The sequence below is a fragment of the Stigmatopora argus genome, chromosome 6, assembly GCF_051989625.1.
Source record: "Stigmatopora argus isolate UIUO_Sarg chromosome 6, RoL_Sarg_1.0, whole genome shotgun sequence".
NCBI classification, from domain to species: Eukaryota; Metazoa; Chordata; class Actinopteri; order Syngnathiformes; family Syngnathidae; genus Stigmatopora; species Stigmatopora argus.
The window spans coordinates 10,359,921-10,386,591 of record NC_135392.1 but is presented as its reverse complement, the minus strand read 5'-3'; the positions used below and the strand labels follow the sequence as shown (position 1 = coordinate 10,386,591).

Sequence of the window (26,671 nt, the reverse complement as noted above, 5' to 3'; positions counted from 1 at the left end):
CCCACGGGTGAATCTGATGTTACAAGATGTCACGTTTGTGAGTGTGCAAGAGAAAAATCATATATAAACACACTATAGCAGGGGTGGCCAAACCGGTCCTCGAGGGCCGCTGTGGGTGCAGGTTTTTGTTCCAACCGATCCAGCCCAGGCACTTTGACCAATGAGATTTCTGCAGAAAACAAGAAGCACCTGACTGCAATCCACTGATTGCACTTGTAGGACACCAGATTGGTGAAAAGGTGTCCTCTTGATGGGTTGGAATGAAAACCTGCACCCACTGCGGCCCTTTGTGGAATAGTTTGGACAACCCTGCACTATAGTCTCCCACTAAGTACTAAAGTTTAAACTTATAATATATATACAAATTTATTTATTTTATGTATTTATTTAAACGTTAGTACTTAGTTAGTGGGAGACTATAGTGTGTTTTGAATCAAGTGCAAATTTGCCATTGGAGGGGGACTCTGTTCCTTTCACCAAACCTATTTCATTAAAGATAATTAAGGAGAGTTACTTTACTTTGTGATCCTCACATTGAAACTGTTTAACCTGCTTTGTCTCCCAAGTGTTTGTGTGCTGCTCTGAGAGTGTTCTGCATGTCTTCATGCCGGGCTAGACTGCAGGCATCTTCCAGCGGAACCCAGCGGTAGTTCTGGTGCTCGTTGGACAAAGTGACCTCCATCCCCGGGTCCCGGAGCTCGGCCAGCCAGTAAATGACCTCCTTGGGTCGACCTCTCACCTCATAACGCAGCTCCGTTAGGAAACCCTCGATCACCTGAAGGTCATCTGCGCCAAGGCCTGCCTCCTCCTTGGTCTCTCTCAGGGCTGTGGTGAGGTCATCCTCACCTGGGTCCACGTGGCCTGGTGGAAAAATGGTTGACAGTTTAAATGGAAGGATTTAGGAAATGTAAAGAAAATATTTATTTGGGAAATGTGGGAGTTTAACCCTAACATTATAATATGCAAGTCAAATTTGTGTGTGTGTGCGTGTGTGTGTGCGTGTGTGTGTGCATGCGTGTGTGTGCGTGTGTGTGTGTAAGTGTGTAAATGCACAACTAACAAAAGATTAGGGAGGGCTATATGGTTCAGTTTTAGGATGAACCCCAAATCACCATAATCTTTGCTGGTAAACAATCTAAGCTCAATATTTTGTTGATTGATATGAATAATACTTAGTTATATTCTTCATCTAGAGATGTCAAGATATGAACAGTAAAATTAAAAGGACTATTTCAATACTAATTCTAATACAACGATGAAATGTTTTGGTCCATTTATTCTTTTTTTAATTTTTTTTAATATATAAACCTTTAGGTGGAGTCCAGTGGTGCGCTCCATAGGAGGTTTGCAAGAGTAGGTACTCAATGTTGTCCGGCTTTGGAGCACAACTTGCAAGGCGTCGAAACACAATGAAGCCGCAGGCTCGCAGCGCCATCTTGTGTTGGAGAGGGAGAAAACGTTTATTGTAAATTTAACTTGAAGGCCGTTGCGCCGATTGCACAATATATTAACACGTATACATTGATCGGGTCAGTGCCCATTAGTATCATTTTTGCCTTCGCGTTAATAAAGTAAATAAATAAGTATAAAGGGCGGAAGCAAGTAGATTACTTGGAAAAACCACAAAATAAACAGCCTTAAAAAGTGAAAAATAACTAGGAATCCATATAGTCTTTTAAAAAAAGATAGCACTTTTATTTTAGCATGAATTTTATTTTGGATTAAAATGCCCGTATATTGCAGAATTGTAATCATTATTATTTGTCCAAGGAACTACCCTCTAGCTATGAACGTGATGCAGTAACACTTTAGTGAAATGCACACTTCATACTTGTGATTAATATGCATCTTAAAATATAAATTAATGGAACTTACAGTTCATATAGAGATGTATTTTTAGCTTGTTTTTCACCGGCCCAAAGAAAGCAGAGCACAGGTGCACCCAGAAATCAGTCCGGGTTGATAAGTGAACGAACGTATATGTTCCGCATCTTTGAAAGACTCTTAAAAGTCTAAATTAAATAAATGATCATATTTTAAAAGCTTGTTTGTTTGTTAAATGACCCTCCAAATTAACAAAAGAAAATTAAGATGATGAATCAAGTCTATCATATACAAATGTCAGTTTTTAAAGTTAATTTGACCAGTCCACAAAACATAGTTTGCACGACACCTCAAATTAACTGCAAACTTGAAAAAAATAAAATAAAAATAAATAAAAATGAAGTGACAACCACTTAACTATTCAATTAAGAGCCGCCATTGAAATTGTCTTCATCATCATCAATGTATGATATTTTGTTCCATTTATTATTGAAAAGGAGAACCAGAAAAGCTGTTGTGCATGATGGAAAAAGGAGAAAGATGGTGTTGATAAGAACCACTGAAGGCAGCTTGTGTCAGAAGATAACAAACACGAGGCCACACTGTACAAAATTGCAAGCGTTATACTTGCCCGGCTTGTCACCGGGAACGTAGCTGCTCAAGTTAGAGGTAAGTGGATGATGCATTTTCATTTTTAAGCCAATTGTCTAATATCAGACAGTAAGACTAGCAAATGAACTTGATCCAATGAGCAGGTAACATTTTAAAAATGTCATTCCTTCTTATGTAATTCTTCTCGCATGAAAGCTGGAGGCTTCTTTACATGCGACTTTGACTCACTCTACTGTGATTACTCAGCCTGCACTGAAGTGCACATTATTCCACATTCTGAACATTCTTGGGGTCAGATTCCCCTGCATCAAGATGACAATGTCACATAAACACGTGATATTCTCAGAAAGACTGCACATGGAGTCGTATTGAATGACCGGATGGAATAGTGACAGAAGAATATAATGTGGGCCTGTGTCTCCATAATCTAGGTCACAATTTGTGATGTCATTGTAGTGGTTATTTGCTATTTTGAGTGGGGAGAAAAAAAAATGGACTACGTCATTGATGGTGTAGTAGTGGTGTGTCCAAACTGTTTTTTTCTCCAAGGGCCGCTTTCAGAAAAATCATAGGTCGCAAGGGCCAACTTAAAATTCCTTCTACAAGAGGATAGGAATCATCTAAAAAAGATTGGGTGTTAAAATGAATTCATTTTTAAGTGTTAACTCAATGGATGCCATGGACGTCCGATCCTGCTAAAATCATATTACTGAATTCACAGAGCCATGGAGCAGTGCCATTTTGTGGGCAAGAAAGAAGACTTAATCAAAGCAAAGCGCACATTCAAAACACTGGAGGATCGAGATGTGCTAATCATATATCACCAGGAAGGCTTCTATGCTTTGGACTATTACTGCTATCGTGAGTGCACGTCTTGCAATCCTATAATCGAGCAAGTTGGTTTGGCTTGCAACATAACTGCAAATATTCAAATGTATACCTAACCTAGAAACACAATTACTAAAATGCCTGTCATAAAGCATGTATATCAGTGGGTTAATTTTTGTATTATCTTCCTTTTTTAAAAACTATTTTGGCATATGTCACATGAGTTTCCTTCAAACTATGGGTCTTCTATCCCCTCTAACAGATGCCGGTGGAAAGCTTGAGACTGGAGACATTGAGGTGAAGCTTGAAGCTCTTTTCAGAGAAAAGGAAATTCAATTTATAATTTATTTGCCCTCAAGTGAGTTTTTATGTCTCTGATGATCATTAAAAAAAAGCAATTGCGGTATTGTTTTCTCCGTGCACAGGAAATAGGTGGCCAACTGTGCATCATTTGCCCCAAACACAAGTACAAGATATCCCTTGCCAAAGGGGAGGGCTTATGCAAGAGTCTCGACAAAAGCAAAAAGCCGCCTATGCCCATCTGGTTCTCAAAAGGAGTGAAGCAGCGTGTCCACACAGTGAAAGAGATCGACGGAGATGTTTTTGTGGAGCTTTCAAAAATGCCCGGTTGGATCGAGTCAGACTACTTCCAGGGAGAAAAGGGCAAAGAGAAAAGGGCAAAAGCTGAAGCCGAGGCAGATGCCAATGAGGGGACAGATTCGTCCTAAAGGATGAAGAAACAGCCTTGCCATATTCATTAATGTTACATTTCATACAGTCCCAGCGTTGAGTCTTTTAAAAATTACTCAATTCGAGTTTAAAAAATTCTATTTGCAGAGAAAATGAGACCAGGAGGAATCAATTAACCTATATTTAAAGAATCAATTAACCTATATTTAAGGCACCAGTTAATGGTGCAGATACAAGAGCAGTATACTATGTTCTACCAATTGTGTTATTTTGGCCTTATACATACCGTATGTACACCAATAGGAATCATCAATGGCTCTTCCAGTCTATTCGTCACCCTCATTGGAACAGCAAGCAAGCTAAAACCTAACAAGCAGATTGACAAAAACACATTTATGAATTAATTTTATTACGCCAAGTTTGGTTTGCACTGCACTAGCAGATTTTAGGAATGGTTATTTTGAAAGTATTAAAACAACATAAGTACCTGTGGCTTGATAACAGTAACGTGCTATAAAGTGTACATAGTATAAACAATATACAATTGCAGATGTTCAATCGTACAGGTATAATGGTGTAAGCTAAAGACAATATCATCTTTCCTTACTAAAATTGTGATAAAAGAGTATCTTCTTTTTATTGACTCGTAATCAATAAAAATGGAGTGTATGGCTTCACTAAGCAATTTGCGTGCATTTACATTTTCCTTATGCATATTGCCACTGAGTCAATGTGATCTAGCAATGCATATGGTCAATGAGGTAAAAACACATTAAATATAAAGACCTTACCACCTGCTGTAATTAACCTTGTATTTATTTGTTTGAGTATAGCGTAAGGTGACTTATTTTAAGGAAGTATTCATGCAACCAGAGGCTAATAGTTGGATACGTTCATACGTTTTCAGGATACATTGCACGCCTCACAGTTCTGGGGTCGAGGGTTTGGCTCCACATGGTTCCTCACTGTGTGGAGTTAGCATGTACTCCCTGGGCTTGCGTGTTTTTTTAAGGGTACTCATCCCACAAAATAAGCAGGATAGGGCCGATTCAGGGTGTCCTCGCCTGGTGCCCATAGTTGGCGACCATTGTGAGGATAAGCGGTTTGGAAAATTAATGAATGAATGGTTGAGCACGTATATATTCATCTTTCATGCAAAAAAGATCAACAATTTGCTTATTTTTCCCCAAACAATGGAAGTCACTCTTTGGCGCCACCTTGTGTCAGTGAATTATGTTGAAGTTAATTGAAGCGCTCCATACAGATAGAAGTACTAGTTTTCCCTTCCATCTCATGACATATTTGCCCATTAAACCCAAGCCAGACCAACCATCAGTAAATTAGAGTTTTGGACGTCACACGCGTGCGTGTTGCTGAGTCAGGGGAGCGCTACAATCCGTTAACGACCCCCAATCCCCCTCTCTCTCTCTCTTTCTCTTTCCCTCTCGCTCTCTCTTTGCCCCCCTCGTGATTTTGTTGCCAATAAGACTTTGTTGATGCGTCCGACGTCATTTACGTGGTCTGCTACGCGTGAGGATCGGCTTCTTACTGTTTCACTGGCTCATTTCGAAATTGCAACTTGTAGGCTTTTGTCCGGATTCCAACACAGTGAGCCAACCATCCAGCCAACCATCCAGGCAACCATCCAGCCAGCCATCCAGTGAACCAGCCAGCCAGCCAGTGAGCCAGTCGGTCAGCCAGCCAGCCAGTGAGCCAGTCGGTCAGCCAGCCAGCCGTCTGTCTGTCTGCCATCGCCGCTTTTATGAATGACTAGCGACGCTGGGGAATGCGAGTTGGTGCGAGCGGGGCTCCAGCGGGACCAGCCGCCGATGAGAGCGACTAAGCGGCGGAGTGGAGCCGCGGCTCACTGCGGAAAAAGGCGAGGGTGATTACCGCAGACTGGTGTGGAAACGCACCGTGAGGAGGAAGAGGAGGAGGAGGAGAAGGAGGAGGAGGACACGCTCCAACAGCGGAGAGGAACAACAGCGGCGTGAGCGCAATGTAAGTTGTCGGTGACCTCTAACTCATTAGAAAAGGCGTCATCTGAGGACGCTTTTTAAGTAAGGGTTGCAAAGTAGACCGTATACCGCAGCGACGATTTGTGACGATTAAAACAGATGCAAATGACCATTAGATCCCATCTCTTATGATCAAGGATGTTCGATAACTTTTTTTCATCTAATGTTGACAGTAAACATAAATGATAAAGTCTTCTCATCCGATTTTCTGAACCGCTTCATCCTCATTAGGATCGCGGGGGGGGGGGGGGGGGGGGGGTGCTGGAGCCTATCCCAGCTGACTTCAGGCCAGAGGCAGGGGACACCCCGAATCGGGGGCCAGCCCATTGCAGGGAACAAGGAGACAAAGGACAACCATGCACGCTCACACTCATACCTAGGGGCAATTTAGAGTGTCCAATCAGCCTACCATGCATGTTTTTTGGAATGTGGAAGGAAACGTAAGATTTGAAGCTTAAACACGTTGGCAATAAATTAATTAGTGAAGTTAACAGAAAGTGGCCCGGTGGCATGAGTGGTTAGCGCTTCGCCTTCACAGCTCTGGGGTCCTGGGTTCAAATCCAGGTCACGTCCACCTGTGTGGAGTTTGTATGTTGCCCCTGGGCCTGTGTGGGTTTCCTCTGGGTACTTCAGTTTTCTCCCACATTCCAAAAGCATGCATGGTAGGCTTTTTGGACAAATTGCCCCTAGGTATGAGTGTGAGTGTGTATGGTTGTCTGTCTCCCTGTGCCCTGTGATCAGGGTGTCCCCCGCCTCTGGCCTGGAGTCAGCTGGGATAGGCTCCAGCACCCCCTGCAACCCTAATGAGGATACAGCGTTTCAGAAAAATGAAAACTGAGAAGTTAACAAAGAAGTCCCAGCAAGTTTTTAAATTGTTTAATTACTGTTTGCTTTGTAATGAATGAGTGTCTCTGGCTGCTGAGCCTGTCAATGTCAGAATTAGGAAAAAGCAAGTGTTTTTTTCCCCATAGCTAATTTATCTACTTCATAGGTCCATCCATATCGTGGCCCTGGGGAGCGAGTGCCCCGTTGGTGTCGGGCCAGGGGAAGAGCTCATGGGCCAAGGTCAGCTGCAGGGAGGCCTGCTGTGGAGCTACTTGGGGCACGGGGCGCAGGTGGGCCCCAGTGATCTCGAGAGCAGCCTGCATAACCCAGCTTTCATGGAGTACACCTCACGTGTCTTTGGAGATGTTACCATTGTGGTTCAGGACTGTCCCAGCTGGGTAAGCCACGAGTACTTGCGGGCTTTTGTGGTAGCATGATTATACTACGTTGAGGGGTAACTCTTATATGCATGGTAAACAACATTAAATGCCAGAAAATACATTTGTGCATTTAAAAGACAAGCCTCCAAAAGCTCCCATTTACATTCAGTTTATGAAACTGTGTCAACAAAAAAATCTAGTTTTATTAAATAAATAAATTGAGCCCCACTGTTCAGATATGCTTTCGTAAGTAAATCACAAGAAGTGGCGAAATTAAGATGACCTTTTGTGCTATGAATGAGTCTCTTAATGAACAATCAAGTTCACTTTTCAGTGCACATTTTCCATCTTTGCCGTTAAACATGTGTGGGTGGTGTCAATTGAGAGCCACACATACACACACTCATTACAAATTAAGGATCGTTAACTAGTAAAGTGTTCACAGAGCACAATTCCCTGGCAAGGCCAACATATCCCAATATTGTTTTCCTAATATGGATAAGCAGCACAAAATCCACTTCCATCATGTGCCTGTACTGGATCACTTAGTACATACAGATTTGCCTTTCAATAATATCAACAATGGCAAAGTTTGCAAAACTCAAAATCAATATGTGGAACACTATCTTTATGTTACACGTCGTTTCCTCCCTCACTTTTCCGGGAAATTATGAAAAATATGGACACGTGCACAATAATGCTAACCAACAGATAATCACCTTTGCAGAAGGAATGTCAGGATAATCAAAGTTTTTTTTAAATCACTGGGTTTAGAGAACGTGTTGATTTTGCAATAGTACTGCATGTACTCTATTGTAGAGCTGTCTTATGCTCGAAATAGGCTGTCATTCATTTTTGGTCTGCTTTGTCTTTATTCAAATGACTCCAAGGTTTTTTTTTAAACAAAATTTCCATCAGCTTGTTTTCTCCTTGCTAGAATCACATAATGTCAAACCAGTGTGTCCCAACCTTTGTTGAAGCGAAGCGCATAACCCACAAGCAAAATCTCACACTACCAAATTATAATTTAAAAAGGTTCCTTCAAAGAAAATGTTGGGAGGACATTGTGAGGAAAATTATCAAGGTTATATGAGGTAATATACATGTATTCATGATAATCATGCCTAGGGGTCCATCCTTTTTCTCAGTGGGCCACTGACATAAAAAAAAATCACAACCAAGATATAGCACAAAATATCATTTTAGATTTTCTTTCAATAAAAGCATAATTATGGAAAAGAAAATACTGCAATTCTACATAGTTTGTCAGGTTTTTAGCCCTGAGCAAACAGAGACACTGTTTAAGTGACTAACTCCATCTATTGTTGAAGCTGAGAATTGCAACAAAACATAGGTTGAACTAAATCTTCTTGTGCAGGCCATATTTGATGGTACACTACTTACGAACGAGTTAGGTTCCGAGCGATTGTTCATAAGTTGAATTTGTTTGTAAGTTGATTCAGTGCTATATTTTGTATTATAATTTATGTTTAAGGCCTATATACGTATATTGAAGGTTTATATAAGTGCATTTGTATGTTTAAGTCTTGTATAAGTAACACGCATTGGTTTGTACTGAAAAAAAAAATTAATAAAATGGAGAGAATATGTACAGTACTGTATAGAGAGAGAGAGAGAGATATTTATGTATTAGAAACTGGCCGAAAGAAGCGATCTAACGACGATTGCACAGTTTTCTTCTTTTTTTCATCATAAATGATGCGGTAGCACTGTATGGCATCATTCAATTGATTTGCAAACTTTGTGCAATGTTCAATATTCGGGTCCTGCTGCTCGATCTTTCTGTTTATAAATGGTGCTGACGGTCGAACGATTCAAGTTGTATGCCCGTGCAACGCTCACCACTCTCACGCGCATCAAGCTTCGTTATTATTGCCACTCGTTTCAAATGAAATGGCTTGCCTAATCCTTGCACCTCCCTCAATAGAAGCCGTTCGCTTTTTACCAACCATATTCAATAATGGATGCACGAGATATTTAATGATACAAATGAAAAAGGTTCTTAGCGCACTGGAGATACGTTCACGCACTTCCGCATTGCAACGAATTGGACAGAAGAAGGTAGATGCTGGGTGAGCTGAGCTCTCACAGCGCCAGGCGTCGGTATTAGCGGCGGAAAGAAGCACTACTCGGAAAAAAATACAAAATCAAACTTACGAACATTTTTCGACATAAACGCAATTTGCAGACATGTTCGTATGTACCGTTGTTCGTAAGTCGTATGTTCGTAAGTAGGGGAGCGTCTGTATTTCAATAATTTGCTAAGGACCAATGAAAACTGGCCGCAGATGGGCCATAGTTTGGACACCACTGCAGTACATTTTGGATTAAGCGGATATGTCTCCATCCTTTCCAGGATTTACTGGACAGCGACTGGGCCAGCGTACGTAAAGTTCTTGAGCAGGCTGATATTCTGGTCATCAAGTATTCGGTGACCGACAAGCTGGCCTTTCAGCAGGTCAGAAATGGATATGCCCCAAGACTGCGCCCCCTTCTGAGGCACTGGGGCGTGCCCGTCATCTTAGTCGCAGTTGGAGCCAGGCTGAATGGTGAGGGAACTGGTTTTCTAGATTTTTAAATGTTTGTATTTATTGCTGATTAGTTCTTTACATGTTTCGTCAGAAAACAAGCACTAAGTGGGTTCTCATTATCGTTTTTAGTGGCCTTCTGCTCCTCTCAAATGAATTAGCATATCCTTTTTCTAGTGCAATTATGAAAATGCTGATGTAGGATTAGTTCGCTTGTGCTGCGGAAGGTTCTCACAAAATGAGGCACAAGTTAATGCAGAAGTCGCAAGGCTTTTGAAAATGAAAACTACTCTGGTTTGACCTACTAAAGCAATGGCACACACATCTGGAATAATAACTTTTCTCATATTACTTATTCATTATGTCTCTTAACAGTGTCAGAGCACGCTAGCACGTCTAGTTAAAAATAATCTAAATTTATATGAATGCTAAGTTGGATACTGTAATTTTTTTATGCTCATCCTACGAACAAATTTGGGATTCACCATCTTTTAAGGCAAGTTTAAAAAAAGAGAGTTACAATGACTGATGCACTTTGAGTAGGTAACTCATTTCTAAAAATACAAGTCGGCAAGCTTCACAAGCAGTATAGTAGGATAAAACGTGTACACAAACACGATGTTCCAGATGTCACTCACTGGTCCAGACTTCTTAAAGGCACACATATTACACAGCATCAATTATTGTTGCTCTTTCTACATTCCCTTTTTTTAAATACTATAGTGTTTTTTTAGAAAAGATATGCACATACACTAGCCTTTACCCAATGCTGTTTGTGAAACAAGCCAGTCAAATTCACCGAGTTGTATTTTTAGCTTTCCTGCTCAACATTCTACGTGATGATTCCAGTGAAGCGTCCCGGAAAGATCAGAGCTTAAGTCGAGTTGTGCTCGCCGTTTGTGTGTGTGTGCTTGTGTTTTCAGTGTCGCACGAGGGCAGACAGGAGGCATTCGTGTTTGTATTTTGTCACTGCTACCGAAACTCGGTTCATCCTGTGACGGCAGAGAATGACAGCTGAGCTAAAATTGCTTCCTGCGGCTTTCCTTTGACCAGCGCTGCAGTACGCGCATTAACGTGGCCATTAAAGCACAGGGCACACGACTCTGTCAAGGGCACACGCGCGCCCCTCGTGCACGTAAACACAACACTGGCGTGCCAAATCATCTCCTGACAGCCCCCCCTTCTTCCATTTTCACTTTTTCCTCACACACGCACACACAATCTTGGCTGAACGCCTGCAGGTTATTAGCAGTATGATTTATCAAATGCCTCAGCACTTAGCTGTGTCTCACTCATTCTCTCTTGTTCTGTCTCCCTGTAGCCCCTTTTCTCCGGCAAGATAATTCTTCTAATTATCTCACTTTTTTTCGCCATGTGCACATCGCTCAGCGTTGCCAGAATACCACTGCGAATATTACATACTTGAAAATTGGATATCACAATGGGAACAAGTGTCTTCATTCAATAATTAGAACTCATTCATTCCATTGTTTTGTGTTCCTTTATCTTATGTCTGGCCATCAGTAATAAAGGCTTTGCTACGGTACACAAAAAAAAATTGAAATCTCACCCAAAATATGCGAGGATGGAACCCAGCAACAGCAAGCAGGCAACAAAAAAATGAGTGCTTTTCATGGAAAAATAACTACAAAATAACCTTACAAACAATAAAAAATGGGAAAAAATTAACAGAATTAACTGGGGGGGAGAAAAACAGGGGAGACGCACATTGACGACAGGAAAACATAACCAAGACAAAAAATACTTCCATGCGGACGCACACAAACACGGGGTTTGAATACACAGACAGGGGGTGATGACAATAACAAACACCTGGGTCGTACAAGGGAAGGTGAGCCAGAAAAGACACAGCAGGTGACACTCATGAACAATCATGCGGACAGGACACACAAGGAAAAAATAGGGCCAACCATCAACCTCAACAAAACATGACCGTAGGATGGCTTTAGCCACACAGCTGTTTTTTTCTGTGCTGTCCACCATCCATTGTGTTCGTGAGGTTAGCGGGTTGGCACACGAGATGAATAGAAAAACTTTACTGTCACTTTGTGTTTCGGTTGGGTCAGCAATTATGTGCCAGAACTTAGTCTACATGCCAAAAATTCACAGACAGGCTGTTACCCGGTCACTGGGTTCACATGAGTGTAATATTGAACTTTGACAGATATTTTGCCTGCCTGTGGAAGCCTTTGTTACAAAAAATTGTATGCTCTAAGGAGAGTGGACTAAAATAATTGAGAAACGCAACAGTTTGCATTGTTATATTTCAGTTAAATTTTAAATCGTTTTTGTTTGAATTCAATATCTAAGGAAAAGAAGTTAAACTTGAACTGCCATTTCTACACAGACGAGGGTCCCCCCTGCACATGCCCGCTATGTGCGTCTGACTGGAGCAGCTGCGTGCCTCACAGTGAAGGTCTGCAGCTGTCCCGGGACCTGGGGGCCACGTACCTGGAGTTACCCTCACTCAACCATGTGTTCGTGGGTCGCTATTTTGGCAGCGTGGTAGGTACACAGACTCGTACACACGCACACAGCTTACTTGCACACACGCATACTCACTTCACCTCAGGCTTATTCATTTTTAAGATAGAACATCTTATGAGGGGCTCAATTTGTTCCCAAAGCGAAGAACACATGATGTAACAACTTATTTTTATACGTTTTTTGGTGTGTTTCTGTATCGTACAGCTGGAGTACTTCATGATTCAGTGTCTGAAACACAAAGCCAAAGAGAAACCAGAAAAGAGGCGAGCGAATAAAGTCAACGAGCTTCGCCCGCCTCACTTGGAACAACCAGGTCAGAAAAATAATATAATCTTTAAAACAATAATAGTCTTTGTCCATTATTTTGCGGAATCACCATATTTTAAATTCCTGGGTGAAGTCGACAAAAACTGAGTCTTGGTAAAAAGTCAAACATAGAGCGAAAATGTTCATTATATTTTCTGCAAAGTTGATTTATGGTCCCAAAATTATATACCACCAATGGGTTAAAGAATGGGCGGCCCGGTGGGGCGAGTAGTTAGCTCGTCGGCCTCACAGCTCTGGGGTCCTGGGTTCGAATCCAGGTCATGTCCAACTGTGTGGAGTTTGCATGTTCTCCCGGGCCTGCGTGGGTTTCCTCCAGGTACTCCGGTTTCCTCCCACATTCCAAAAACAAGCATGGTAGGCTGATTGGACACTCTAAATTGCCCCTAGGTATGAGTGTGAATGGTTGTTTGTCTCCTTGTGGCCTGCGATTGGCTGGCCACCACTTCATGGTGTCCCCCGCCTCCTGCTTGAAGGCAGCTGGGATAGGCTCCAGCACCCCCCGCAACCCTAATGAGGATAAAGCAGTTCAGAAAATGAGATGAGATGAGATGGGTTGAAGAATATTTTCACCTATCAAGAAGCACCCCTTTTACTCAGCACTTTCACTTCCTCCCTTTGCTCAGCTCGCCTCCCCCCCATTCGAGTGGAGGAGTCAAGCTTCTCCCAAGACATGCAGTGGTTGTTGGAACGTGGCGTCCAGTTTGCCGACGTGGCCTTCTATGCAGGGGAATCCGGGAAAGAACTGGGATGGGCTCACGCGGCCGTGCTGTGCGCTGTCAGCCCCTATTTTCGACAGCTGCTCCTGGGGCCCAAGAGCAGGTGGGAGATGTATTATCCTATCAAGCAGCTTCCCCATCTGTATGCACCAGGTGCCCACCTCCTCCTTTGCGCTGAATTGTGTCTGGTTTGACAGGGAAAGGCCGCAATCACGCTGTGTCTGCAGGGAAAGGGATGGAGCCCCTCCCTCGTTACTCTCCAACTGGGATGGAGGAATTATTGATGACATGCCTCGATCTGAGGGACATTTGGCTGGCCGTCTCTCACGTCTGGTGGTGAAGGATCCCCTTTTATGTCTGTGCTTATGGGAGACTCTGATGTTCATTTACAGAGGTAAGCACCATGAAATGGCTATGAAAGTGAAAATTGCACAAGTTTTGCTTTTTGTCATTTCCTCATGATGTGATCAGTCACGAGAGATGAAGTGGCGAGTGAAAGTGAAATTATTCTTTGATGAGCTTAGACCAAAAGCGTTTTGCTTCCGTTTAGGGGAAGTCAGGGCTTTTTCTTTACTGTTGTTTCATTCACATTGTCTCTGAAAAGTCATAATAATTGGAAAAGTCTTGACTTCCCGCCTTCCAGGACTATGATTTATGATCACACGCTACTATATACTGCATCGGATAAATTGAATGCCAACGCACCACTCATCTCTTTTGGAGTAACATTTGTATGCTTTGCAAATCTTTCCCATTACCGTGACAATTTCCTCAGAAAGTAAATTATGCTTTTACTGATTCTGTTATTCCCTGCCAACTACTATAAAACCTATTTGGCGTTCTGCTGTCTGCTCCAACTATCCTAGTGTTGCGACATTTTCTCACCAAAAAGCACATGAATATTTCAACATTATTTTATCATTCCTTCACTGTACTGCTTATCCTCACAAAGGTCACGGGGGTGCTGGAGCTTATCCCGGCCAACTATCGGCAGCAGGTAGAGGGCAACCCTGAATTGGTTGCCAGTCAATCGCAGATTTCAACATTACTCATTTGTGAATCTTCTGTACTGCTTATTTTCAAGAAATGTTCAGCTTGACACAAACAACACAGAAGTACAAAATTCTCATTTTGGGAATATTTTGAAGGGAATACAAAAACAAACAACCCTCGATTGGTTGCATCTGAAAGTCAGGGTGGAGGCGGGGCAAATTGAGCCAACCAGGGAGAAGAAAGGTATCAAAATTTAAAACAAAATTAGTATTAAGTTTAGTGTAAAGTTAGATTAAATTTATTTTTGAGTGAGTGCATCGTAATCCAAGGTCATTTAAATTTGTTTATGTTATGTTACGAGCGCGTTACCGTGCAAAAACTCCCCCCCTCTCTCTGTCCGTCTCTCTCCCCTCCGCAAAATCCTTCTAATTTAAATAATATTAAATACATTTTAGTAATATTAAATCACTAGTTATTTGTTATTTTGTTAATAGATGGCGAATTAGAACAAATAAAAATGTTTTTCCAATCCAATATCCTGTTTTGGGTGTTTTTTTCAGAGGGTTGGAACGAATTAATTTGTTTTTAGTTCATTTCTATGGGAAACGTTCATTTGAGTTACGAGTCAATCGACATACGAGCTCAGTCCCAGAACGAATTAAGCTCGTATCTCGAGGTACCACAGTAGTGCATGGAATCACTCTACTAGTGCATTTCTTATAGGACATGAAGACTGGTTTAATAAGCGTGTGATATACTCAGCGCTTCATGAAAATCTTCTCGGCACGCGGCTTAAATTTTGCAGATCTGTCCTTAACTCGCTGTGTGAGATTGTGGTGCATTTTATTTCAAGACTTTAGAACAAGAAACAAACATCTGAATTGCTGCTTTGCATGTGTTGGTGAGCAGTGGAGTGCACTGATGAACGTGCGTATGCTCACATTTGTTATCACACTTGCAGGAGAAACACAAACACAATTGCCTTGTGCTATGTGAACAGATTATAGGGTGAGACTCTTGGAGGTACTGCATAAAGAAGAATCGCTCAATGCTTGAAGACGCGTGCTGCGGTCTGCATTGTGGATTTTTCTCATGTGTCAGAGTAGACAAATGAAGAGAAAGTTGTAAAGAACGCTAAAAAAAGAAAAAGCTTTGACGGTGAGGAAAGGAGATGTAGCATAAAGGAGGACACAATGTGTGTGTGTGTGTGTGTGTGTGTGTGCTGCTTTTGAGCTTGCGGGATGAGGAACGAAGAGCAGAATACAAATGTCACATTTCCACAAGACACTGCAAGGAAACAATGTTGAATCTCATGTAGAAAAAGGCTGGAAACGTTAACCTCTGTGCTTCTAATTTAATCTTCTATTTAATATGCATTAAATTGTTACTTTTGTGTTTTACCGTTGGGAAGGAAGCACATCACAAGCTATTGTTTGACGATCCTTTCTTAAAAACAAAAAAAAATTAAAATCTTTGCTTTTTGACATGCTATTTTAGCAGATTTTCTCCCTGAGAATAAGATTGTGTCTAAGAAAAAAACTCCCCTCATGAAATAATTTCACGCTCTGATTTGTCAGTGTGTGTCATCGAGTCCATAATTTTACTAGGTTGATGCTAATGTTGTGAGACTCTCGTTTTGTAGAGTCCTTTGAGTTATTTGATTTGCCAGTGCTTTAATATTGTACACACCCACACAGACACACACACATACACACACAGACACCAGGCCAGGGTTCTAACAATCAGTATGCCATCATGCTGCTGAAAGAACACCAATGAATCTATTCCATTTTCTTTTTCCATTATCAACACCAACATGAGATTTTTCTCGCCCAGGAAGAGAAAACACAGCCCAAGCTGTTTCTCTTAAAAATGAAATAACACCTTATTAATGTGATTACGTAAAACAAAAATACCAACAACTTCAAATAGCACATGAGGTAGAGGGGAGCAAAGGGCACCTGTCTCATGAATTACATTTTTTAGCTCATATTGGTGGACAAGGTGTGTCAGAAAAGAAAATGTACGAGTAAAATGGGTCCTTTTGAAATAACACCTTGTTAATGTGATTAAATAAAACTAAAATACCAACAACTTCAAATAGCACATGAGGTAAGGGGGGCAAAAGGCAGCTGTCTCATGAATTAATTTTTTTTAGCTGTCATATTAGTGTAGAAGGTGTGTCAGAAAAGAGAATGTGTGCGGAAAATGTGTCCTTTTGATGATTCCTTTAAGCTTTGGAAATAAGTGTGTGTGAGGCAGGAGCCACTATCTAATCATAAATGTAGATATTTGTTCATATCTTAAAAAAAAGACTGCATTCTATCACCAGCCTTAAAAATCCATGATTTTAAAATCAATCACTATTGTTCCCCTTCTGTCTCTGTCTGAAACTATACCTTCCAGCACCTGTCTTTAACCGTAAAAGCTGTGCATCATCGAGCAGGTGATCTATGAAGACTTTATCTTCAAGACACCATGACAGGCTGGTGTCTTGACTTAATGCAAAACGTTAAAAAAAGACAACTACCCGTGAAGGAGATATTTTTGGCTCACACTTTTTACCTATCACAAAACTACCTTTCACTGACATAACGTAAAAACCAAATGCCGCAAAAATGACTGCTGTACCGTGACAATTAAAAAAGATTGTTTTTATGCAACTCAAGCTATTTGCAAAGCACCAGTGACGGTGTATATTTGATTCTAATTTGGAATCATCCTTCACTTGAAACAAAACTTCAAAATGAATGTCTGATCATAACCATTGTAGTTGATGTAACAGACATTTTAAGTCGTGTAATATACGGACGTGGGTTTTCATATCACGGGGCCTGCAACAATGGACGTTGGGAATGCACTTTTTACTTTTGAGGTTCAATCCAAGTGTTTGTTTGTTGATGCTTTGTAGGAGCGTGGGAGTGGGAGCACCTCCAGGAGGCCTTGGAAGAGAAACTAAAGAACTCACTTGCAGTGGCTCAGCTTATGGAGCGCATACGATCTCTTATTGGAAGAGAGAGGGTGAGTTCTTCAGTTTGTCCTCTCATCTTTTCTTTGCTACTTCTCTTATATCAGGAGAGTATAGAAATAACCAAGATTTTACATCAAACATATGCTGCTCTGGGCACCAAGGTGGAGACAGTGACTTGTATTTGTGAAATGAAAAACCTGCTCTATCCATTCATTTTCTGAACCACTTATCTTCCCTCACAAGGGTCGCAGGGGTTGTTGGAGCCTATGTCAGCTCATCTCATCTCATTTTCTGAACCGCTTATCCTCCCTCACAAAGGTTGCAGGGGTTGTTGGAGCCTATGTACGCTCATCTCATTTTCTGAACCGCTATATCCTCACTAGGGTCGCGGGGGGTGCTGGAGCCTATCCCAGCTGACTGGGACACCCTGAATTGGTGGCCAGCATATTGCAGGGCACACAGAGACGGACAAATCACCTAAGGGCAATTCAGAGTCTTCAATCAACCTACTCTGCATGTTTTTGGGATGTGGGAGGAAATCGGAGTACCCGGAGAAAACCCACGCAACATGCAAACTCCACACAATCAATCTGTGAGGCCGACGAGTCTAACACTCGGCCGCCAACCTGCTTTATGATGGGATCTAAATATGTTTGTAAATTGGCCTCAATTAGTCAGGGCTTGTTTTGACACCGTGCTGTTCAAATTACCATATTTAAATATTCAGTCACCCTAATCTCCCCTTGGATACTGTGGGAATTAACAGTTGATAAACAAGACACGCTTTTAAACCAGCAAAAAAAAGATTATCTACAAGACATCATGCATGAAATTCATCGGCAAGATTTTTTTGTTCCCCGCTAGAGTCTAGACGTTGAGTGAGGTGAACAAAGGTGGCAGGTGGCTGTTAGATGCACGTAATGATGGATGTATTTGGACATATTGGTCTGTCAGTGATCAATCGCAACCCATACCCCCCGTCAAAACGGATTGGACATTTATCGCCGTCAATGGCAGCTGCTGAGAAAACATTGTCATTTTATTGATTTATTTTTGTACGTTATTCTTCAATATCGTTAAACGATGCAAAGGCATATGTGAAATCTGCTCTTCTTTGCATACCAATTTTTTTTTCACGTGTTCCATGATTGAAAACGGCGCAGCCACATGAGATGTGTTTCAGTCGATGGTTCAAGTACCGTTTGATGTTGTGCTTAAATCGGAATTGGGCACTTGGACCTGCAGGGTAAATAAATAAAAGATGGGAGGAGCAGACGTGGAGACACCTTTGAATTTGATGCAGTGTACTGCACCGTGGAAAACTTGGGCTGCATGAGAAACACGTCGCTGCGCTCTGATGGATTAATTTCAAACGAATCCTTCCAAGACATAATTGCACTTATCTTGTCACTGTACCGTGTAGAATACATTGCAAGTACAGGCATTTTTCAAATAGCTCAAGGGACGGGATTGAACGAGGCACCTGCTTTTCAGCTCCGTTCGGACGCGGTTAGCATCGCAAATCGAGCTCTGTCTGGCCAGCACTGTGCGAGACGATCACGGGTGCCATATGTATTCCGCTGGGGATGCGTGATAATGTTCAGAATATCAATTGCCTTGTAACAGCTTGACTTCCAGCTCAGGTGTTAACCCATCGTGTTCCCCCCGTGTGACTTCCCGTGCACGTGCAGGGCACCAGAGACACTCCAAGCGCACGGGCAGCCCAGCTCGGCCCCCAGACTCTCGTCAACCTCTTCAATTCCCCTCTTTATTCGGATGTCATCTTCATGGTGCAGGGTGGGTAACACTGCATTTAACATTCATAAATGGACGTGCAAGGTCATATTTTATCAGACTCGATTGAATTATGAGCTTGCTGACTGACAGACAAGAAGATAAAATAAGATAAAAGAGTCCAAAGGATGAAATGCGTTTCCTCCCACTGTATCTTTATGAAAGAACCGCTGGCTAATAAGATAACGAGCACAACGAGATTGGCTTCACTTGGTCTCCGTGAGCTCCAACCCGTTCAGGATTATCTAGCGAGGGTATTTTGTTCATTTTTTTTCAAGAGTAATTGCCACTTGAGTGCTGGCAGAGCTGTCACCGGCGATGAATGGTGCTCAACAAAAATATCACGGCTTGCGAACTGGCTCAATGTGTCACTATTTCTCGTTGATTTCAATAGCCCATTTTGAAAGATCATTACTCATAATGCCAGCTAAATTGTCCTGCCTGCAACTGCCAGAAAGCTCAATCTCAAAGCTTTATACAGTGCTGTATATTTAGATTGCTCGGAAGACATGGGGAAAAAAATAAAATGGTCTTTTTTTTCAATTTGTTACACAAGATTCTTTCCCTTAGGAAGTATACAATAACGGCGTTGTCTGCACATTTCGGAGATTGTCATCACAATCCATCTCTTTGCTGCACTTGCAGTGTAAATTTACTTTGTGTATTTTGTGTTCAAGGGAGTGTATTGCCAGCACACCGAGCAGTGTTGGTAGCACGCTGCGATGTTATGGCGGCCATGTTTAGCGGCAAATACGCAGAGGCCCGGAGTCGAGTGGTGCCCATCCACGGTGTGTCCTCAGATACCTTCCTATCGTTCCTGGAGTACCTCTACACTGACTCTTGTTGTCCCGGTAAGTTTACTCCATGCACGCATTCCTCATCTGTTCTCGTTAAATCCTCCATCTGAGTGTGATGCCGAAATTTTCACTCTATATTTTATTCATTTAATCTCTTTTAAGCTCTGCGTTTCAATTTGAATGAGCAATCGAGGTTAACGTCATTATAACCCGGCACTTGGTCGTACGCCAACCTCCGTGTGGCCAAATCCGAAAACAATGCTTAGATAATTATCCATGTGCTGCATATTCTGAGTTTTGATAATATATTTATGTAATGAAAAAAAATCAATTGAAAACAAATTAACGTTTATAGCTAATATTGGTTTGACAGTGACTTTATGATGGAGAGTTTTCCCCCAGGAATTTATGCCATTTCTATTAAGCTATTTCCATGTGAAAAAAAATGTCACCTACATAAATAAATAGGCTCCCCTATTTATAGTGGACATTGTATTTCAAGTGTTCTATTAATACGCTCTGATACCAGATGAGAAATGACTTGAGTGTGCCACTGCAGTGTTTTCCTGCCGGTCGCGCTCTCTAAATGTATCCTACAACACAAGCACAGATGACTTGTCGCATCTACCGTCTGTGTAACTGCAACATGCTGCCCCTGTCGCTCCCTGGGGGGCGTGAAAAAAAACTGTAATGTGCCTAATATGAAGTCAGGTTTCGCAGTGACAACATCCACCCGTGGCGTTGCCATTTCATCTGGGCCAAAGCCTGCTGTCCTCCCAGTTTCACCCTTCTTTCTCCGTATGTCACTGTTCATCTTGAATTGAATGAACTATTATATAATTTGTTTTTTTGGTAATAATAACATGTTAATAAGGTGAGATGTTTTTTGAGGGAAAGGCAGTTTTCGCAAGTATACACGGAGGATTAAGAGGTTGGCTTCAAACCATAGGATTTCATTTTGAGTCATGAGAATGAAGAATTGAAGCTATCAACAAAGAAGAGAACAAGTCCTGAGGCAGCAGCTGCTGACTACTGTGTTAGAGCCCAGGATTCAAGGGCAAAGCAAGGTTAGCTCGCAAAGGATGGAGGCTACAATTTGCATGATCCCCATACCTTATACTAGTGCACAAAGCCTACAGTATGTTCTGTGCACAGAGACCGGAAAGCATAGAGTACTTTAATTTGATTATGCTGTGCTGCTTGACAAAAGGATACCTCCTGTCTGCTAAGGTGCCCACAAGCAACTTTATTCAAGGAACTGAAGCATCCCAAGCACGGGTGGGCAAACCGGTCCTCGAGGGCCATTGTGGGTGCAGGTTTTTGTTCCATCTGATCTAGTAGAAACAGTTAAACCAATGTGGTTTGCGGAAACAAGAAGCACCCGACTGCAATCCACTGATCGTACTTTCAGGTCACCAGTTTAGTGGAAAGATATCCTCTTGATGGGTTGGTACGAAAACCCGCACCCACTGCGGCCCTTTGTGGAATAGTTTGCCCACCCCTGATCCACAGTGAAATTGTTTGAGTGACGGCAGTCAGGTCTCGTATTTATTTACATAGTGAGATTACATAACGGTGCTGGCCCATGACGTTGTCATTTGACATCTTGCCATGAGCAACAGTATAGTTTATATCATAGTAAATGTGACCTGAATACGGACACATACACAAGCACACGCATTATGCAGCTGTGTTATTTCTCCAGCACCTGCTGGTATTGTTAATGAGAGTTTAACGCTAGAGAGAACTGCTATGAATTGCACAGCAATTGTGCAACAATCACATTTCTACTAAATCAAAACAATCAAGTTTGTTTCGGTTATAATTTTATCTAACCTATATTTTACAAGGAAATCCCTTTCAAGGGAGTCCTGGCCAAGGGGCAGCGTAACGGTACAATTGACCTTTCGCAAAAGCCCATTGACAGCCTAATAAAATATATTTGATAACAGTAACTACAACTTTGATATTCAGTTTTATGAGTGTTCTTGCCTCTAATAGAGCAATTTAGTAGTCATTAGGTCAGTATAGGTAGCTGGCACAAAGCTATAAAAGACTATACTTAATTTATGACATAGATTACATTTGGAGTAATTGAGAAGAAAAAAAGAATGATCTCCCATGGAGCAGTAGTGAGGCACAGTACACAGATTCGGAATCAGGACTATTCAATTGATGTTAAGAAATGCCCAAAACTGCAGAGCGGTGCTAACTAAAAGGGAAATTTGTATGTGTGAGCACTACAAACCATTTTCATACATTGTACCCCTTTTGAATAACCGCTACGTAGCTTGCAAAAAAAAAAAACGACTCAGACACTTTTCGTTGTGCTTTTTGGTTACAGCCAGCGTGCTGCAGGCAATGGCCGTGCTGGTGTGTGCGGAGATGTACCAGGTGAAAAGGCTGCAGCATCTGTGCGAGGTGTGTGTGTGCGCTTACCTTCAAAGCATGCCCAGTAGAGAGTTGGCGTCAACCGGCATCAGTGTGGTTCGACTTCTCAGACGGGCAAAGGTCAGTCAGTCCCTGATGGGTAACACCATTTTGAAGAAATCTCTTAAAATCTCATTTTCCATTGAATTTTCAGTGCTGTAGACAGACGCCATGTTTGTTGCCGACTCCTATTAGGTATTTAAACACTATTCGGGGTAAAATTGTTTTCTGATAGTGTCACAATGCAGAGCAGCTGTATGTGTGGCTCCTCCACTTCATTGCCAACAACTACCTGATCTTCAGTCATAAACCTGACTTCCTGGAGCTTTCAGGTGAGTGTATTACATGTTGGCTAACATGATAGCTATAAGTAACAATAATTCTACAATTCTTGACTGCAATAAATTAGCCTACCAAAATTCAGTCCGATCCACAAATAATAGGAGTACCAATTGAAATTTGGCAATTAATTAATTAGCTCTAAAAATAAATTAATACCGATACAATACATCCCAAGTGTCATTGTGATCCTTCAAGTATCTGTTTTAAATCCACAATTAAGCTATAATAGTTATTGAGCGATGAGACAAAAAATAGGCTTAAGAATTGATAGGTAAACATGCCTAGAATATACATACCGCTAGGTCGGGGATTTAAACCCACAACCTCTAGGTTTGGGAAACGACAACTCTACCACTGAGCCATGTCACCCGCTAATCCCACAAATGAAAAAATATACAAATGAAATCCTTAACTCTGACTAAAATGTTGGTTAAGGAAAAAAAAGGCAAATTGTGGCGTAACCCAGTGGTACATTTTTTATTATTACCATCCCTTTTAACACACAATCTTAGTTTTAAACTTTGGACGGGCAGGGAAAAGTACAAGAAAAAGTCAAAGGCCAAAACAGAGTAAAGAAGCAAAAACTAATCTCTTTTTGAGGTTTTGGTACAGCAACATGGATGTGAGATTTTACAGTACCGCGTGTGTGTTTCAGAAGAAGAGCGTGAGCAGGTGGAAAGGCTGCGTTGGCCGTCCAGAGGATATCTCCAGGAGCTCAGCGAGTACCAGCAGCGGCGACGCAAATTACGCAAGTCTCGCTGCACTGTCATGTGATGACACCTGGATGCATCATGAAAAAGAGAAGACAAACACATTTGAGTCCCTTTACTAGAGGCAAAGTGTCAAGAAAAGAGACATCATCTACTGGATTGCAATGGCATGGAAGAGTGTGAAAAATCTTACAGTGCGGGAAATATTCCAAATTGAGAACTTGCCATTTGAATTGGGGAAATTTTGATTTAAACGAGGACAAATTCATGGAAAATAGATAGCTGCTTTAGCCTCAATTACTGTTCCATTTCTGAAATAGTTGCATCAAATCTGAGCGTTATTCGCATAATTATGCGTTAGGTCCCCTCAGCTTTTACTTTTGGAAATTCCTACTATGAATTCACATGAAAAAGTTCCCAACTTTGAAATTTTCCTTGGATTTTGCAACCTCATGTGTGACTGCACATACAACAGACCATTCCATTAACGGGAATACTCCATGGACTGATCCTAATGAAAATAAAACAAATGCACTGAGAGATTCTATTTCAGGTCGATCTCTGCAGTGTTGTGACTTTCAAAACATTGACATTAAATGGCTCCATTAAATGGACAACCAAGCATCCACAGACTGGACACCCCATCAGGATGAAGCACTTGCCCTTTCAAACAGTTGCGAGCGATCATTTGACTGGATGCTAAACAAGCAGGATGACGCTTGTGTGGTTTTCTCGTTCTACTTGACACTTGCCATGTCAGGATGTGTAGCTCCAAGTAGTGGACACAATTAAAACATTTGCATATCATGCCTCTATCGAAGATAGAGAACCAATCCAGCAAGGGGCTCTAGTTCATATTTTTTCAGCACAGCATTAACCAACGGTAATGTGGAGGAATTTTGAAAAGCGAGGCAACACATTTTTATTACAATTTATTGTGCGCATATGCATTGGATTGTTTCCAATCTATACTGGGAACAGATTGGATTATTTCATGACATTGCATTTAATTCAGCTTGTAGTCCATGTCACACAAGGACATTACAAATTTCCCCGAGTGTAATTAAATAATCAATGTACTGAACATTTGACTGCTGTACACACCAAATCCAAGTTAGTAATAGACATTCAATAACTTTGCACACTCGCATGATCAGGAGCATTTAGATATAGGGGAAAGTTAAATATTCATCCATATGTTGGTACATGAAAAACCACAATGCCTCTGGTTGGATACAAAATTTGTTGTATCAGCTTATATTTGAACGAGTTTAATTTAATTATGATTAATTGGTGCTGTGATTATTTTTGTAATGTATACACATTTTTATATCGCAACAGTATTTTTGGTTAGTTTATTTCACTGTACTGTATCATTGATGATTTTTCATAAAAGCTTTGACATTCTTGATTAAACATAAATGTTTACTGCGCATTCAAAGGATGCCGATAAGCAGAATGAAAAATGAATGAATAATTTAAGCGCTCTACTTCGTGCTGTGAAGAAACTCATTTTTTTTGGATGGGTGTCTTGTCAAGCACATTTAATGAAGAAACGCTATAAGACCCCACTGAAAACCAAAATGTGACTATAAATGGTTTGCATAGATATACAAATTAGCTCAAAGAAAGTGATCATAACACAGTATACGTAATGCATTACTACATGTTGACCATTTCGCTCGCTCATGAATCCAATTCAGCTTATACGTTACCTGATATTTTAGCTTGGGTCACTGCAGAGCCCCGATGGATTGCAGCATTCCTTCCAGTTTCCCACTTTTATGCAGATTTGCCACATCGCTGCCACCGCCGATACACTCCTCTCCAATGAACACGCGTGGGACCTGTTTAAAATTTGTAAAGTAATTATGACTGAGACTGACATATTGGTCAGTGGAACCCGATTGTGCAGTGAGTATTCTCCTTGACATTGGTGCAGGGACGCCAGGTCTTTATGGGGTTAGGTTTTGGGTTCTTTGCCCCATTTATTTATTTACCCAAAGTAGACCACAAAAACAATTAACATGTTTTTTGCCCCGTTTATTTATTTACTTAATATAGACCCCAAAAACAATAAACGACATGGTTTTTTTTGCCCCGTTTATTTATTTACTCAATTTGACCAAAAAAACAATAAACGACATGTTTTGTTTTGTTTTTTTTGCCCAATTTAAGTTCATACCGATCAGATTCCAAACGAAAGTTTCCAAATTAAAGCCAGTGGGAAACAAGTCATAAACTTGTTGTTTGTCAGGAAGTACTTTTACTATTTAAGAAACCGGAAGTCGAAAATGCTGTGTCACGCAGGCATGGAGTTTCTCGTGTTGACATGATGAGAATGTCGCTTTGCAGCTTAAATTGAGGCGTCACACTTTTAATAACAAGCAAATTACACTTGCGGGATTTCACGCTTCCTTGTACGATCTCGGAAATTGTATTTTGCCTGTTCAATCGGGTTTTTTAGAAGAGAATAAAGAGGCTCACGGTGCGGGCGCCGGTGAGTTGTAGGAAGTAGTCCTGCATGCTCCTCATGTCTTGTCGCGTGCTGATGTCAATACACTCCAGATGTCCCGGCCTGAACTTGTACTTGGACAAGACGTCCTTGGCCGTGATACAGTACGGACATGTAGGCTTAATAAACAAGACTACTTTGTCTCCTTTGAGTTGAGCCTTGACGAATTCCTGCGCCATCTTGACTTCTCGGATAAACGTGAGCGAATGAGAAGACCGGAACGGCGTGAGCGTAGCTCAGTGGCCAACATGTGTACTGCAACTCAATAATAAATCAACCAAAAACTTGCTTGGGGTTTTGTGGGCAACTTTTTCCACCAAAATCAAAACATTTACTGACTTGCAAAGGCATTTTCAAATGACACGTTTTCCAAAGTGACTATTATTGGTCACACAATGGAGTTATTCAGAAGCTGACACTATTGACCTTTAACCTTTTATTAGTGCAGATTCCTACTTTTTTTACCCTTAGCATTTAAAAAAAAAGTAAAATGGTTATGGTCCATAGCAAAACTAATGTTGACTTTTTTCTTCTTTAAAATAGATGTGAATACTCATCTTTCAGGGCCACAGATGGCATGAGACATCCAATCTATTTTGACTAGAAGAGATTGGCATAGAAGGATCCCTGTCAGTCCTCCCATCTAAATTGGATTGGGCGTCTAGCATCACCAATTGCAGCCAATGAGTGCCCCATAATGGTCTGAAACGCAAATAACTCAGGCTGGGTACTTTAGCTGAAAGCAACGCTTGATTTTTCAAAACAACATTTACGCAATATATTGGAAATGATCGTGGCATTGCATTATTTCATATAGCAAAATAATGATACAACAAAGCTCT

The 26,671-nt window shown here is 41.3% G+C and overlaps 4 protein-coding genes across 6 annotated transcripts; 2 read left to right on the top strand and 2 right to left on the bottom strand.

The window, feature by feature from the left end:
• Positions 1–392: 392 nt before the first annotated feature.
• On the bottom strand, positions 393–23,302 carry nudt2 (nudix (nucleoside diphosphate linked moiety X)-type motif 2). Of its 3 annotated transcripts, XM_077604046.1 has the most exons (5): positions 23,244–23,302; positions 22,272–22,355; positions 4,241–4,320; positions 1,309–1,435; positions 393–861 (listed from the first exon to the last, which is right to left on the bottom strand). In XM_077604046.1, exons 3-5 carry the CDS (start codon positions 4,295–4,297, stop codon positions 545–547), a joined length of 501 nt encoding a protein of 166 aa, XP_077460172.1. In that variant the 5' UTR covers positions 4,298–4,320; positions 22,272–22,355; positions 23,244–23,302; the 3' UTR covers positions 393–544. The 3 variants fall into 3 exon arrangements, with proteins under 3 accessions (XP_077460172.1, XP_077460173.1, XP_077460174.1); XM_077604047.1 differs by lacking the exons at positions 22,272–22,355; positions 23,244–23,302 and adding an exon at positions 11,297–11,895; XM_077604048.1 differs by lacking the exons at positions 4,241–4,320; positions 22,272–22,355; positions 23,244–23,302 and adding an exon at positions 1,876–1,982.
• rfesd (Rieske (Fe-S) domain containing) lies at positions 2,320–4,639 on the top strand. Its single transcript, XM_077604049.1, has 4 exons — positions 2,320–2,493; positions 3,158–3,297; positions 3,527–3,561; positions 3,690–4,639. The coding sequence occupies exons 2-4, from the start codon at positions 3,162–3,164 to the stop codon at positions 3,990–3,992; spliced, it is 474 nt and encodes a 157-aa protein (XP_077460175.1). The 5' UTR covers positions 2,320–2,493; positions 3,158–3,161; the 3' UTR covers positions 3,993–4,639.
• On the top strand, positions 5,383–26,116 carry rhobtb3 (Rho related BTB domain containing 3). The gene is made up of 13 exons (XM_077604043.1): positions 5,383–5,955; positions 6,964–7,195; positions 9,555–9,747; positions 12,095–12,252; positions 12,439–12,547; positions 13,185–13,380; positions 13,475–13,671; positions 17,182–17,291; positions 18,933–19,038; positions 19,713–19,886; positions 22,177–22,343; positions 22,498–22,594; positions 23,260–26,116. Coding segments are annotated over exons 1-13 (1,860 nt in total). The 5' UTR covers positions 5,383–5,953; the 3' UTR covers positions 23,379–26,116.
• Positions 23,055–26,052, bottom strand: glrx (glutaredoxin (thioltransferase)). Its single transcript, XM_077604051.1, has 3 exons — positions 25,802–26,052; positions 25,030–25,161; positions 23,055–23,384 (listed from the first exon to the last, which is right to left on the bottom strand). Exons 1-2 carry the CDS (start codon positions 26,006–26,008, stop codon positions 25,048–25,050), a joined length of 321 nt encoding a protein of 106 aa, XP_077460177.1. The 5' UTR covers positions 26,009–26,052; the 3' UTR covers positions 23,055–23,384; positions 25,030–25,047.
• Positions 26,117–26,671: the final 555 nt, after the last annotated feature.

Excerpts from the sequence above, each read along its gene's own strand:
- rhobtb3 (XM_077604043.1), top strand. Across the intron at positions 17,292-18,932 it reads CTCTTATTGGAAGAGAGAGG|GGCACCAGAGACACTCCAAG; the intron begins GTGAGTTCTTCA and ends GTGCACGTGCAG. Across the intron at positions 22,595-23,259 it reads TGACTTCCTGGAGCTTTCAG|AAGAAGAGCGTGAGCAGGTG; the intron begins GTGAGTGTATTA and ends TGTGTGTTTCAG.
- glrx (XM_077604051.1), bottom strand. The coding sequence starts at position 26,008 with ATGGCGCAGGAATTCGTCAAGGCTCAACTCAAAGGAGACAAAGTAGTC. Across the intron at positions 25,162-25,801 it reads AACTCACCGGCGCCCGCACC|GTCCCACGCGTGTTCATTGG; the intron begins GTGAGCCTCTTT and ends AATTTTAAACAG.
- nudt2 (XM_077604046.1), bottom strand. The coding sequence starts at position 4,297 with ATGAGGGTGACGAATAGACTGGAAGAGCCATTGATGATTCCTATTGGT. Across the intron at positions 1,436-4,240 it reads TTCCTATTGGTGTACATACG|ATGGCGCTGCGAGCCTGCGG; the intron begins GTATGTATAAGG and ends CTCCAACACAAG. Across the intron at positions 862-1,308 it reads CCACTGGACTCCACCTAAAG|GCCACGTGGACCCAGGTGAG; the intron begins GTTTATATATTA and ends TTTTTCCACCAG.
- rfesd (XM_077604049.1), top strand. The coding sequence starts at position 3,162 with ATGGAGCAGTGCCATTTTGTGGGCAAGAAAGAAGACTTAATCAAAGCA. Across the intron at positions 3,298-3,526 it reads TTTGGACTATTACTGCTATC|ATGCCGGTGGAAAGCTTGAG; the intron begins GTGAGTGCACGT and ends CCCCTCTAACAG. Across the intron at positions 3,562-3,689 it reads TTGAGACTGGAGACATTGAG|GAAATAGGTGGCCAACTGTG; the intron begins GTGAAGCTTGAA and ends CTCCGTGCACAG.